We start from the raw sequence: 16,321 nt of genomic DNA on the forward strand, positions 1-16,321 counted from the left end.
TTTTAGATTATCCAACCACCTGACAAGCAAAATGTGACATCAAACCGATTACTTAGCAAGTGATGGAAATTTTTAAAGTAATTTCTTCTTTGGCTTAAAAAGGAAGAGTACATATTTAGTGTACCAAAGAGGATTTTAAGCCAAATTTCACCTCTACTGAAGCTTTCTTATTATTGTGTTACTTTCCTGTTTCTAAAGCTTGATTTCTATTTGGCAAAGACTGATTTTTTCATTTTACATGGCTGGCAAAGTGTATATAATTTCCAAAAGCAAAGTCACTGGAATTAGAATGAAAGAAATAATTTAATGGGATGCACTGACTGTAGTCACTCTACCCTACTTCGTTTCCTCAAACAAGAGACTGCATTGACCGAGACAGACATGTCTCTGGCTCATGTCCACTGCAGCGCAAAGTCAGAAAGAGAAGGGCAGAAAGAAAGAAATACAGCATGCCCTCCCTTGCATACATTCATGAAAAGCGGGCAGAGACCTTGCAACAACATTTGGGATGTCTTTGACAGCATCATCGGAATATAAAGTGTCTCTAACCACTTTCCACATCTTTTTTGGGAAGAGCAAACCCCTCCACAACAGTGTAATACCACTTAGAGAGAAGGATCCTGAAGATTTAACCCTTATAAATCAGCTCCCTTCCCTTTAAGCAGCTTCGTGTCTCTACACTGCAAACAGTTTCTACCTTTTGTTCTTCCAGTTTGTGTTCAACACAGAAGAGTAGGAGGGAGCCCTTTCAGATTCAATACTACCATAAGCATAAGGTACAGTCTCTACAGCAAGAGGCAGCCTGGAACACCAACCCGAATTCTGCTATGAAGTTTGGCAGCTTGATTTTTGTCAGGACTGGACAGAGGGGAGCATAACCTCCTGGAGGTGTGCTGAAGTGGATACTGACTTTTTTTTTTTAGGATTTTAGTTTCCTTTCCTGAATTCACAGTGCACATCTCTCAATCCAGTGAAACAGACTTTGTGCCTGCTAGGGAGTTTAGATACAGTTTTATGCGCACCACTAATCTAAGCGTGTTTGGTACCATGCTCATCTGTCTATTTCTTGGGAAGTGAGGATGACAGGTATCTCCGTAGCAACTGAGTACATATGGCTACCGATACAGGACTTCAGGCAAATAGCTCACAACTATGTTTTACCTAAAAAAATACCCTACAGTTAAAATCCCACTAAAATGGAGACTACAAAATTATTTACAGGGAAAGAAACTTGAGCCTGAGAAGCAGTCATGTGAGAAATAACACTGAAAACAATGGTTAGCATGATGAGAATTATGTGACCTAATTTATAACTTTAAATATTTAGAAATGGGAAAGCTTTGGATAACTCAGATACCATGACTTTGTAAATATTGAAAATACTAACTCTTTAATGACAGCCGCTGTATGCAAGTGATCTAATTACAAACATCAACACACAATGCCTTGTTGAAAAACAGGGGGAAACGTTTTGAGCAGCTTAGGAAGAAGAAAAAATTACACTTCCAAAATATTACTATGTATATGGAATAATGAGGCCTCATAATAGATGCTGGATCTTATTTACTAAAATTTTGCAGTTTGATTCAGGTGTTAATTTCATGCTGCATTAAATGAATAACAGATAAACCCCCTTTTCTTTAAATGCTCACATCAACTTCAGAATTACATTTTGGTACTTTTTTTAATTAATCTTACAAAGCACTGAATCTAAATTTGCAAGCAGTGATTATTTAGAATTTGAAAGAGTTCTAGTAGTGGGAATGAAGAGACTGGAGCAGATAACAGACATGGGATGCTCTATCCATATCTGCATACTGACAACAGGACCTTCTGATTACAGGTTAGCTAGATTCACCACCACTTTCATTTATACATAAATAGACCTGAAGAACAATGACTCATAATTTAACAATCTGACTAAACATTTTTTGAATAATTATTGGCGTATTTTAATATTCTATTGATAAAGTTTAGTCAACGTTCTATTTCAGTAGTTTCAGAATTGACTACACTCCTAGCACACACAGTAGAAAACCAAAACTAAAAGTAAAAATCATTCTGTTAGATAAACCTAGAGGCATTTTATTATATTTTTTTTTTTAAGGGTGAAGTTTGAAAAGTGTGTAATTTATCTTCTTTCTGTCTGTGAAGGTCTGAGGTATCCAATCTCACTGCAAGAATAACCTGCTATATGTCAAAACCACAAAGCAATTCATCCCACTGTAGACAAACCTAACACTCAAATATGTTTGGAAAGAAAGATTGAAGGAAAAAAAAAAAAAAAGGTCAAAAAATCTACAGCTAAGACACTGCAAAATATGGCTGCTGCAACAGGTGAACTGTTTTGTAAGATTAGCAGCCTACCATAAAATCCTTCTCTGTGACAGAGCAAACCACAATGTGACAGTAGATAAACTCCATTAGAGTGAATTTAAGTACATGCAACCATGTAGACAGAATAAGCCAAACATCTGCCCATGTTTTTTTCTATACTTTGTTGATGTTGCTATCATCTGGACACATTATCCACATGTCCCCTGAAACCATGTATTGCAATTTCCATCAACTGGTATTACACCTGCTGAAGAGGGCAGAACTGATCGACTATAGCTTCTCCTGCTGTTGAGCTCAGCCAACAAGCTGTTCATGAATCCTGCAGATGTTTTGGTAAACTGGGCCAAACTGATTTTTTTTTAAATCAGTTTTCAACCTAATTGAAAGAAAAAAAAAAACCAAAACAAACCTGTTTTTCACAGTTATACTGCACCTTACTTGTATGTGTTTCAAAACTTCAACAGAGATCACCATGAGGTGAATGACAAAAATTATAATGAACATTAATTCTGTAATATATAAAAAATATTATGTCATGACAGAGAAGTGTCCTGAAGCAATAAGGACAGTGCTGGCAAACAATAACGACTGGGCTCCCATCCCCAGAAACACTTTAAATCCCTTCACAACATCCAGATTTCATTTTTCCAATTTCCCTTGCAAGACATATTGATTTTTAGATGGAATAGCACGTTTGTTTATTTTTTATATAAACCTACTCTGTCATTCAGAAAAATCAATCACAAAATGCAAAGTCTCTACGCTGACTGTCTCAAATCTGCATCTGATTTCTCCCCCCAGATAACCAAATGGCTAATTATTCTTTTAAAGCATTCCATGAACATTAAAAATTACAAACTCGCACAAGTAGGTTGTGTGAGAGGTTGGAGAACGTGCCTATGTCCAAACAGGAATTCCACTGATTTTACGAACAGCATTTCTGTTTTTCCAAGAGCCAGTATTAATTAAAACTTAGGTTCAGTTTGTTTCCCATCATAGACATGTAAAGATAGGGCCAGGAGGCCCAGGCAGGACAAAAGGTTTAACCATCAAGCCTTTTAGAGTTTGTCCAAACAGATATCCACCATCTATCTGGAGGTCACAGCCAACCAGGCAGTTTATTTGTCTGCTCTATCTTGCAGCCATGCCACAGCTATCCCTACTGTATGACTTACTAACAGAAGGAAGTTATTTCCAGAAACAAGTGCCTGGACACCTTGCCTTTACCTTTGTCCAAGTTCACTTCCATTCTGAGGCAGTATAACACTGATGCCAAAGAACTGAAAGTAAGAACAGGGAACAAAATTATTGCTGCCAGACTTTCCAAGTTGAAGCCATGCAGTACCCCCATGATTACTGAACACACTACAGAAAGAAATAGCCTAAAGGCATACTGACAGTCGAATAATGTCATAGGAGATTTTAAGCATTCAAAACACTGATTGGTAGCAGCCCGCTAACTATGGTAGCAGCCCGCTAACTAATAGTGCGATTCAATAGTATCTGAAATAATAAATAAACACTTGTTTGAAAAGAGTTACCAAATCAGGAATATACAAAAACTACTTTAATCTGCATGCATAAACAGACAAAACAAAGCCTCACTTAGGTGAGCATAGGTACTACTTGTCTGTGCATTTCTGCTTAGGAGCAAATGAGTCCTCTCACGCATTTACCACAGCTATGTGTGCAATTTCTATGTGTGCACTTCAATTAACTAAAAAAGAACTTGGAATTTAGTCAGAAAATAACTTCTGCTTTTAGATAGGCTCATGCAATTCGTAATGAAAAACATACCGTATGGTTTAGTACATAATATCAGATAAGAGAATGACACCCCTGAGTCAGAGTAGCCTTTGAGAACTCAGCAAGTCTTGTCCACAACAGGACAGGATGGCAGGAATGAACACAGAGCAAAGGTTTAAGAGAAGGAAGAAAGCGATGCAGCACCACCTGAATCATTGCCACACTTGGTTACTCCCAATGCAACAAGCTTTATTCCTGGTAAAAAGCCAAAGCGACAGTAACGTCAAAGAAAACGTTTCTGAAAGTTGCGTAAGCCACAGAAGACAACTCTTAGAGCTAGAAGACCCAATGGAAGTAAGGCCACCCTGCAGCCTGCCAGAACAAATACTCTCCCAACTGCTTGAGACTTCCTCAATGGTCTGATCAACCATGGAAACACTTTAAATTCAAGAACACTTAAACAACCCCAATATGATTTTGACAGCTGGCCTAAGGATAGGTTTCTGCTTGCATGGTATATTGGACACATATCCCTTACTCAGCTTGCTGTTGTTTATTATGGATTATGGTAACCACTGACTGTTTCCTTGTCAGTCCTGTATTTTTGAACCAAAACATGGGCTGCACATACCCAAACTGCTTGAGAACAAATGCAAAAATTCATACAGCATCCTCTTCAGCATGCCCTCCTGGTATCCTTAAAACACTTTTACTGACTCATAACTTAGATATGCTATGCTGGAGGCAGTTGGTCAGCACTCCAAGGACTAGATCTAGCCTGCGAGGTAATCCCACCTGGCTTCCAGAAATGCTGGCTGCTTAGCAGACTACCCAAACATGTCAAGTTGCTTCTGGATTTGTACTTTCTCGGAAAGTGCAGAAGTGCAAACTCCAGTCAGGGCTGTCAAGTTTCTTTACCTCAGATGCTGCACCGTACAAACAAACTTACTAGCCTGGTACCTGACCATCCAGGTAGGAACAGAAATGGCCTTCAGTTGCACTGTAAGCTGACCATAGGTGTCCTCTGCTGTTGTGAGCACTTGCAAGTGATGGGTGGCTGGTTTGCAACTTACTTGTCTACATACGGTAACAATGGCTTACAGTCACGTAGAATGTAGAATTTTGCTACTATTTAAAACAGTAAGCATCTTATCTTACAAAATACTACCACTTGTGTCTTAATGCCTGCACCTGCAGGAAAATGGATGACACAGGAGCCATAGCCAAAGTTATTCCCCCTGTTTTTTCTCAAACATCACCAAGTATATCACCAAGCACATCACCAAGCACATTCACAAGGCTGAGATGCCTTGTGTCCTTCCAGATGGCAAGGGTATAAATACACATACTTAGTAGACTATTGGTGTTTCCAGGATATTAGTATAGGTGACATTTTCTGCAAAGAGAGAAATTCACACATGTAATACATGTCCTCTGAAGCAATGCTATTGTATTTGTATGAAAGTCACCACTGACACATGAATAAACTGACAATTTAAAAAAAAAAAAAAAATCCTGCCATGACAGGCTAAAGACGACAGCCTAAAGATACAAGTTCGAGGAAGGTGTTATCACAAGAGCTTATCCATGAAAGGAAATCCTGTAACTTTTAAGGAATGTTTTCAGGTAATCATCCAAATAGTGTATTGCCATGGCCCTGAGGAAAAAGAACTTTTCCCCAGTCTGTTGACCCAATCCATTTCAGTGGAACCTACTATTGAGAAGCATACAAGGACATACAATGGTGCTTTGGGTCTCATTCAACGTGATTGATCTGTAACCCTTCTTGATTTGATCTTTGCTTGAGACTGTCTATGTATTTTTACTGTTCTGTTAAAATAAGAACAGCCTTTTCCTTTGGTTGGAAGGACCAATATCTGACCTAGATGTCTAAGTGAAAAATGTACCCGCAGCACCTTCAAGAATTTGTACATTTTTTCCCCTCTTTCCCTTCCCTCCCTCCCTGAAGTCGTGACTGAGCTTTACGTCTCCAGCATAAAGCTACAGCTACAAGGCAAATGAAGTTCTGGCCTACTCGGTCAACTGAAAGGGATAGTTTGGCTCCTCAGAACAAATGAATGCATGTCTGATTTACAGCAAGTCCTGAGTGTACCAATTTTTTTTAAAATATGCGCCAGTCATCTCCTACAACGTTAGAAACAACTTATTTATGAAGTGCTACACAGGTTCATTATGATAATTTAATACTAAAGACATACCTTAAATTAGTATTAAACGCAGTGAAAACAACAGTGTCCAAGTAAAAGGCACTGTGAAACTAACACTTTGTTAGGAATACTGTTGTGCAAAACATAATTTTTCAAAGACGGGCAACTTGTGCAATGAACACTGGGATAGTATATAGATGCATGCTGCAGATAAAGCTCCTATTTAAATGCAGAGCTAATTTGGACATGGCTAATTTTGATATCATTGTTTATGTAATCCTGCACTGTATGTATATATACATGGGCTTTTAAACAACTGCAGAAGCTTACTTAAGAGGGACAGTGGCATTTGAAAAACCCACTTAAAAGTACACTAAAAATAAAAGTAAACTTTTTTTGGTGGTAAATATTCATTAGAAATAAAAGTACATAGGGTACCTAGAGCAATAGCAAAATTACAGCTGAAAAGCTAACAAAGTAGTAGTGATTTCACCTATGAAAAAAAATTAGAGCAATGGTCTTAAGACAAAAAACATGGATTTCCAGCACATCAGTGAACACAGCTGTCTGTAGTAATGGGAGATTGGAAGTATATCCTGATCTCCTCTAAAAATGGATGTGAGAAATATCTACTAAGTCCTATGACAAAAATGAATGAGAAATCTATATACCTCATTATGTTATTGCTGACGAAAATTCCCCGCCTCTGTAACTACAATTTCACTACATTTCATATTTTGGTAGTGAATACATGGTCTCTTAACAGAGACTGTTATTTCTGATGAAAATTACATGAAACTGCTGTACCAGAGCATATAGGCTTGAAGTGAACTCAGGCAGAAAAAAATTATGAAGAAAGAAATACGATTAATGTAGGGGTTACTCAATAGGTGTATGTAGTATTCATCTTGTATGAGAACAATTACATTAAAACTGCTCTAAATTCTTTTCTGTATGTTTGTTCAATTAATAGTTTGGGGAACACAAACTATTCACCTAATCCTAGCACCACCATATCATTTAATGGGAATGACTTTTTAGGCATCTGTGCTTGGTAAAAATTAAATCAAAAATATTTCAGTGTTTGGAAGCTTTATGAATGTCGAGCACATGCCTTTCCCATGCAATGTCTAACCTTATGACTGTTTAGAAGGGAACAAACACGATCAGGATGCTGTAAATTTATTTATGAAAGCTGAAGGGCTTTCGCAGTTTATATATGGGGTTTTTTTCCTCTTTTAATCACATCATTCCGAGTGAATTATTTACAACACAATTTACATAGATAGAGCTGCGGACGTTTCACCTCCTGCATAGAATATGCCAATAGGTGGTTTAGTTTACTATGCCTGAAGTTACTTAAAGCAGTTGTGTAACAGTTTCAGCAAAAGCACAACAAAACCTATGAATTCTGGAAGCTCAGGAAGTCTCTTCAACAGCTACAAGGGTACCATAAAGCAACCCAACACAGACTTACCTCCTCTTAAGTCAGCCAAGTTCTACTCATTTCAGCAGATCTTGATACCTCATTTTAAACCATCTGAGAACTTGTTTCAACTTTCACTGCATATCATTGATTTGATTAGGAAAAAAAAAAGAAAATACTAGAGACAAATCACCAAAAATATTTCCTCTGACACAGCAGCCACAAACTTTACTCCCTAATGGCAATGAATTTCATACAAGAACCAAGGACCGGTTCTGTCCTCAGCTAATGGCAGAGACTAGGCTGACAGTAGCTTTTCTGAAGGACTCAGCAGTAAGTTTTTACCCATGTGACTAAATACCAGTTAGATGCGAAAATTATTTAAAGAGTCATAGCCTACGAGTACGGGGCTGTGCACAGATAATGGCTTTGAATAGCAGAGAAAGACAGACAATGAAAAATAACTGAGCCACTGTGCAGTGGAGCTGGAGAAAAGGAATACAGCCCAAGCACAAAGATGAGAACTTGCTCCTGACAGAAAGCTGACATCGAGCCATTTCTATGCTTGACTCTCAATCTGAAATTTGGCTATTAAATTTTTAGCACATCCGAAGACAGTTGGGAGAGTCAGCTGCAGAGCCAAAAGAAATCTGATCTGAAATCAGGGCAGGGCAGACACATAACACCACAAACTTAAAGAAAAGAAAAACAAGAAAAAAAAAAAATTGCCAAAGTGTTTGTTGGAGTTTTATTGTTTGCTTGTTTAAAATCTCTGCTAGCAGAAGTTTTTCTTTCAATTCTTTGTCTTTATTTATTGACAATTAATCATCTCTTGCAGGAGAAGAATTTTCAAGGTTTTCTAAGTTAGAGGTTTCTAGGAACAGGCTGACTTTTCTATTGCTTGAAGGCCAGCTTGTGAGAACCAACAGCTTTGACCGTCTAAAAGATAAAAGCATTAGAAGGTTCATGCTAGACTGGTCCCAGTGATAAAATATTGACCCTTCTGAACATAAGCCATTAAAATAACAGCAAAAAACCACAAGTGTGTGTAATATCACCTCTTCACTTTTATGTTGTTATCTACATTTTAGTCAACAGCACCCCTCTGACACTATTGATGATGGATTAATCTTAATCGTCTATGCAAGAGAATTTGTATCAGGTTTTGGCATGTCCCTTTTGCACATTCATAAACTCTGGCACTTAAGAAAAGTTGAAAGAGTTAGAAACACCGGAAAGCAAAGTCAATACTGGACCAAGTCAGCTCAGGTAAGAAATCAAAATAGAACTGCCTGTTACTGTTGAAATAAGGTTACCAATAAATTCACTAAAAAAGTGAAAAGTCAAGCAGCAGAGGCTAACTCAACCATGTTAGACTTCAGATTTACCACCCATTCCAACTGTGTAGTGGTTTCACAAAATAGAAATGAGCAACTGCACAATCAAGGACATAATGAAGATGCTGTTCCTTCCTATATAGTCTGCTGGGCCATTCGGCAGGCTGGACAAGCAGTCCACCTTTCTCTCACCATGGCAGCCAACATCATCTTCGAGCCACTGTTTGTGCAAGTCTAACAAGGAATGGGTACGTGTTTCAGCTGAAAGAGCCCCACGTATATGCCAGAATGAGAACCTGTACGTAATGGAAAGCAAAGGCATCTGCCCTCAGTTTCCAAATGAACCATTTGCTACCACTCCAGATATAGATATCCTTAAACAAGACTTGTACAACCCTAAGGGAATGGCCATAATTGTATTAATTTATTTATTACACAATCAAAACATCTTAACATGTGATGAACACTTGCTCAGTGATACTACTATTTGGAAGAATGCAATTTTTCCTTTAAACAAAAATTATCAGTATTCATTGCTACCAGGAAAACTGAGGCCACAGCTAGAAAAAAAACAAAACCAACATGATGACATCTATCTGAGCACCTGTTGATCACCAACTGATTCAATGTTATAACTCAACAGTTCAAATAGATACTATTTCTCTGCCCATAGTTTTAGCAGAAACTGTCAATGAATGCTTATTGCAGTCTCAAAAGACTTTTACAGCCTTTCCTAGCACAGAAGGGAGAGGTGTTCCAACCCTTAGCCTCTCTGACAACTTCTAAAGCCATGAAAGTTATTTGGCTTCAACATGTTTCAGTCCACTGAGAATAAAACTTCTAGAACTGGTCTAAATACAAATTAAACACAACTGTGATAATTCCAAGGTAATACACAAAATATACTAAATCTATAGGCATTTTTCTTATCAACTCCCACGTTCCGATTTGCTCCACCACACTGCCACAAAATCAAGGACCTCTGCTGAATAACTTGGCCATACACGCTGTCATTAGAAAGTGTTAGAAACAAGGGTGTGTTAAGGACAGCCTTACTTCGATTGACATATAGCTGTGTTTCCAACTAGTTTTTCTTCCAGATCCTTAAAACTGTACAGTTTTGTAGCACTCAAGATTGAGAGAGATGTGTTGCATGTGTTCATGGCTGGGAGGATGAAGTTCCTGCTTTAATTGTCAGGTTAGCTTTTTCAAAAGCCAATTAATGGAATGAACATCCCGAGAATGTCATACAAAGGTCTTGACCTCTGGCAGAAACTATCCGTAACAGCGTGAACCCCACGCTAAGAGTTTTCTGAAAGGATCTCTTTGGATCTCGAAAGGAAATATTTTAAATTTCTCATTAAAATTAACCCAATTATTTCCTACAACATCAATCTCTACTAAAACAAATAAATAAAATCAAGAAAGAAAAAAGCAAAACCAAAAAACAATAACCACTTTCATACACCAGACCTGAATGCAGGGACAGTAGCTTCCGTCACATGTATTATCTACCATGCCATCTGAACGGCCTGCCCAGTGTCAGCATTTTAAATCTAGTGCATGCTGTTAGATCAGGGTTTACCGTTTTCTGTTACCTCTGCCTCTCCTCATAGGTTAAAAGCAAATCCCTAATATATTTTAAGTGCAGCTATGTATACAGTTTGTATACATAAGCATTTGTATACGTGCGCACAAACACAAATGTAGCATGTGTTAGTGTCACAGACCCATTGCATGGAAAGTTGCTTAAAACAGAGAGAGTTTCTATTTTTAAGCATCATGCTGCAAAAAAGTGTGTCAAGACTTTTTACTTTAGTAGGTTGTTAGGATGAATTTTTACCAATGACAGAAAGCTGTTTTATCATATCTCTCTGTCAGTCACTTTAGGATTCAGCAACTAGAACACTAAACAAGTTGGTTTGGGGGTTTGGGTTTTTTGTGGGGTTTTTTTGTTTGTTTTTGTTTATTTCAGAAGAAGAAGAATAAAAAAAATAAATTATACCTTCTGCTTACAACTATTTTAATGAAAGAATGCCTAAGCTACTGAACATCATTAGTTAGTACATAAACAACTATTACCTGTATAATAAAATCACTGAAGTAATTCCAACTTTGCCTTGAACTTCCAAAAATCAAGATGTACACATACGGTTGAATTAGTTGAGTAACTCAGAAATCAGTGGAGTAATACCAAAGATAGATTTGGCCCATTATCTACCTGCACAGCACAAATGAATAATGCAAATGTGTATGCAAAGGACCATGAAGTATCTCAGCTTAGCAGTGCATTTAAAATGTATCACTAACTTTCAGCTTCTTGAAATATTTATCAACCACAGGAGGTTCCACTGAGGGCACTCTCTATTAGGGACTTCACTGAATTTTTATTTCTACACATGACTCAGAGGACTTTAGAAAAGCAGACTGGAATTAACTGCTAAAACAACTTCAGGTACTGCTCTGTCACCAGTGGCTCCAGGAGTCCCTGCATAATTGGTTCTGAGTCACTTTAGTGTTCTTCCCGCAGCCAAGACTAACTGGGGTCTTTATGCAGTGCATCTTAAAGGGAAGAAGAGGAAGGTAACAAGTTTCTGGACACTCGACTTCAGGAGCCACTAAAATTAAACCGTATGGAATTAGAAAGCTACTGAAAGAATCCACAGTAATGAGCATGCTTTAAGACACCACAGTCAACCCAGAAGTTGCACATAACAAGTTAAGCAGTCTTATTAAAATCAGTCTAGTGGTGCAAACTAGTTAAAATGACTAGTTGGATCAACTAGGAACAAGCTTGAATCAATCGCATACAGCATTTAAACTACTCAGTGCCAGTCAAACATTGAATTAGTTTTACTAAAGTTTTTCTGAAATAAAATTAGTTCCTGATCTTGAAGGAATTAAAGTAGTTTCATTGGTCTATTAAAGATCAGAACATCTGAAGTAGCATTTTTTCATGCTGAATACTCTGGAATACACCTTTTTTAAAAAAAAAAAAAAAAACAAAAAAAACAACACCCAGCCCTTAGCTTAAGACTGAGCAGTTAAACTAGTCTGATCTAGAAAATCTTTTGTTTCCAATTTTAACTAATAAAAACTAACAGCTATGGTTATATCAGAAGAGAATTCCCTTAAAGTCATACCTTTTATTAACTATGGGCTTTGGGGGGGGTACATGTTTATTCATTTAATCTGACAAATGCAATTGCCTGCTAAACTATATTACTCCACCATCACATATTCCTGCAGTGCCTTGAGTCAGGAATAATATGCAAAAACCAATCTGCTCTAAAGCCCCCTCTCCCCCCCCCGCCCCTTTTTTTTTTTTTTTTTGCTGAGGAAGCACTAGCCATGGGAAGGGGGTGATTGTTTGTTTTTACATTTTTGTTTGTGTTTACATTTTAGAAATTACACTCAATTTCAGGCAAAAGATCAAACTAGTAAATAAACTGTTACCTTAACAACTATCCAGATCTGTGTCAGAAAAGACTGTTGGGACTTTTTCACATAACTGACTTCCACATGAAACTCATTTATTTAATCTCTTGAACAGTCAGTCACATTTCCCTGGAATTTGAGCAGCAACAGATGAAACTAGGAGATCATAACTATGCATTATTTTCATTAATCTTCTGTAATGAATTTCAAATTAGCTGACCCATCTACACACACAAAAAAAAAAAAAAAAAAAAATCTACCTGGAAAGCTTACTAAAGACTTAAAGGTTAAACATAAGAGATGCAAATCCCATTCTCACTTATTTAAGACTATAACCTGAAAAAAAAAAAGATATCGCTACAGTTGAGTACATGGTATTTTTTTTGGAACATTTTCTAGGGTAAAAGTACGAAGCAACAGGTCTGTAAGCTCAAAGCATGCACATACAAAAATACATTTTTTCACAAGAAAGATTATCCTGTTAAATTATTTTATCTCGGTGGAATTACCGATCTTCTTAAGTCTTTGCTTTGGACAAGTTGAAACAAGAAATGACCACAGTCAGATAGATACAGTGTTGCTGAGTAAGGACATGAAGCGTTTTGGGGAAACAAGACACTTCCACTGAAGATTAACATTTACTTTGTTGCCTTTAATGCACTTTCAAGTATCCATTTTTCTCTTTTTTTTTTTTTTTTTTTTTTTGAGCCAAGAACTCGTTTTTTTTAAAAAAAAAGAAACAAACAAACAAACCAACCGACCCAAATCTAGCAGGTTAGAGAGCATTTCACGTGGACTTTAAAAATCTAGCAATTCCGGTACCTATATGCCCTTGCATAACGAGATTTAAATCTTTTTGAGGTCCAAAAATACTTCTAAGCCCTTGAGAAGCGGCGTCTCGAACAAGTTACACACCTTTTCGCGAAATCTCTCATTTCCTCCCAAACAACCCAACTCCAAAGCAGCCCCAAAGAAGCGATTCCCCACACACACACACACCCCGTTACCTTTGTCGCCCGCTTGTAAATTAATCTCCTTAACCACTTCAGCATTCGCTCCGGGAAGCCCCCCCCTCAAAGCTGAGCTGGGTTTCCCTCCTCTCCCGAGCAGCAGCTCAAGCAAGTCTAATCATACTTCTTTTTTTTTTTTTTTTAAATTTTCAATTTTCCCTTCCTTTTACCACTTCAGAAAAAGAAACTTGACCCAAAACCACGGCCCGGCGGAGGCTGCCGGCCATCCCGCCGGCTGCGGACGGGGGCAGCCGGCCCTTCTCCTCAGCTCCCCGCCAAGGCCCGGCCCGGGCGGGCGGGCGGTTGCCGCCGGCCCCGCGCGGGCAGCGCGAGATGGGGGGGGGGGGGGGGGGGGGGGGGGGGGGGAGTGCGGCGGGGGAAGGCAGGCGGGCGGGCTGCGGCGGGCACAAAGGTCTCCATGGCAACCGCCCGGCCCGTGTGCAACACCTCCTCACGGCAGGCCACGCCCCTCGCGGCCCCTGCCCTGCTCGCGCCCACACACCACACACACACACACACACACATCTCCCCCCCCCCCTCAACCAAAAACCCGCAGCCATCGCGACACGGCGGCCGCGACATCCCTCGCCGACACGGGGGGCCGCGACAGCCCTCGCCCACACGCGGCCGGGAACCCGCCGCCAAGCAGAAGCGGGCGCAGCAATGGAAAGGCGGGCTGGTGATGGGGAGAAAGCAGGGAGCCGGGCAGATCATAGAATCATAAAATCATAATTTAGGTTGGAAAAGACCTTCAAGATCATCGAGTCCAACCATCAACCATGCCCACTAAAGCAGGTCCTGAAGTACCCCGTCCACTCGCTTTTTGAATACCTCCAGGGATGGTGACTCAACCCCTTCCCTGGGCAGCCCGTTCCAATGTCTGACAACCCTCTCAGTATTTTTTTTTTCCTAATATCTAACCTAAATCTCCCTTGCCTCAACTTGAGGCCATTTCCTCTCGTTCTATCTCCAGCCACCTGACAGAAGAGACCCGGGCTCGCAGCCTCTTCCTTCGTTCCCTCCCCCCCCTCCCCGCCCGAGCACGGATCAATCTTCATACCTGTGTGTATTTATTTAGGTTTTCTAACAGAGCTGAAGTCAATACACTACTACAGAATCCCCGTGTTAGCATAACTTCACCCTGAGATTAATGAAAACCCGCGTTCTTTAGCTCATCAGCCTCTTGCAACGCGAAACGCTGCATTTCGGGGCACAGCTTTTGGTCTTTTTCCTAACTTCTGCCTTGCAGACTGCGCGACCTTTTGTCTCAAAGACGCGGGCATCGCACAGCCCCGAGGCCCCTCACGCTATCGGCGGGACGGACGGACGCCGCACGGCTCCTCGTACGCCCTGGAGTCTGCGACACCTCGGGTCACGGATCGCCGGGATGCCCAAGGTGGAAAGGAGGCTCCAGCAATACTCAACGACAACTCCTACAACTTCGCGCAAGACCTCCGTCCACGTAATTATGCCTGTGAAAGATCACTACTGTTCTTCGGCACAGCACAAATGTTTAAGTAATTCAGTTATCCTGCTGAAGTCACAAAGGCTTAGCTTGCTTCTGAGGACTTAGCGCCGAAGCGCCTTGTTCGTTCTGCCCGTCTCAGCTGGCCAACACCCGCCTGATCTGAACACCGGAGGAACGCAACTGTTTGATTATTTGGTGTACAAAGAGCCTGTCGGGAAAAATCGCCTTCCCTTTGACATAAGTATGAGCTTCATATTCAAATACGTCATGTGGATAAACTATCAGCTTACACTCCAAAATGAGCCCTTCCCTTCACAACGAAATGTGATTATTATACCCATTTTAATTTAAAAAAAAGTCATACCACACAGCCTTCATTATTTGCTGCCTATGTATAGGTAAAAGGCTAAAGGATTGCACTAGAGGCTTGCGTTTTAGCCTTATTGAATTCCATATTCGATCCAGATCTTAAAGAAACGTCTCCTTTCCACCTACAAAGAGCCGCCCCCCTTTTCTGAACCACAACCACCAGGTGTCTAACATCCGCTATCATTAATATTTACCATTACTGACTGGGAGTCCTAAAATTTCAGTGCACATTTCAGTAGTCTTCTCTCAAAATGTCACAGTGAAGCTGAGGTCAGTTTTGCTTGATTTGATAGGACACAGTACAGGCACTGAGGAAGGAAGAGTGACATTTCAGGGTCTGAAGGGAAAAAAAACGCTGACTCGGCTTTTGCCAACCTTCCCTGGGCTTATCCATGCTCCCTGGGGGAGCCCTAAATACAGGGGTTGCCCTCAACTCCCCCCAAAAGTGGACAGAGAGAAGAAACAGAAAGTAGCTAAGCAGGTGCAGAGGTTTAGCATCAGAAACTCCTTTTAAACACCTGCTGAGGCCAATGCAGTAATAATAATAATAACAATAATAATAATAATACTAATAATAATGACGCAGTTGGCTGCTTCTCCCAGAAACTTTTGGAAGGGGAAAACCCAACAGTTAACTGTATTTCTAAAATTTCAAGGAGGTAAAATGTTGCTGGGGGCACTGGATGGAAAATCACGTTGCAAAGCCCTTTATTTTAGCTCCTGAATGGCAAACCTACTAGCTTCCATGTAACTCTGCCAAGCTGTAAAGTGTCATTTAAGGAGAGCAATGCAACAATTTCTCGTTGTTCTCCATTGCTGCCTAGGAAGTAGAAAGAAGGCTGTTTATGATAAATTAAAGGTCACAAATAAATGGCAATTTAATAGAAGAACATCTACTCCACATGAAATAATATCTCCAAGGGGTAATTAATTACAGCAGCAGTCTGAGCATGTTCTCTTTCATTGCAATATTGTGAACGGCCATCCTGTTTCATTTCACTGTGCTAACATGCATCACCGTC

At 39.8% G+C, this 16,321-nt stretch overlaps 1 protein-coding gene across 7 annotated transcripts in view; it reads right to left on the reverse strand.

Moving 5' to 3' along the window:
* Window positions 1-16,321, reverse strand: part of CTNND2 (catenin delta 2) — a 665,464-nt gene that overhangs the window by 424,827 nt on the left and 224,316 nt on the right. Inside the window, exon 1 of one of the 7 annotated variants that reach the window (XM_049823919.1) lies at window positions 13,460-13,731. The exons of the other annotated variants lie outside the window; for them this stretch is intronic. Within the exon in view, the coding sequence (XP_049679876.1) occupies window positions 13,460-13,504 (45 nt within the window). The 5' untranslated portion in view covers window positions 13,505-13,731. Of the gene's footprint in view, window positions 1-13,459; window positions 13,732-16,321 lie in introns of those variants that run through there. 7 annotated transcript variants of the gene reach the window in all.

This window comes from Accipiter gentilis, chromosome 20, assembly GCF_929443795.1.
Source record: "Accipiter gentilis chromosome 20, bAccGen1.1, whole genome shotgun sequence".
Lineage (NCBI taxonomy): Eukaryota > Metazoa > Chordata > Aves > Accipitriformes > Accipitridae > Astur > Astur gentilis.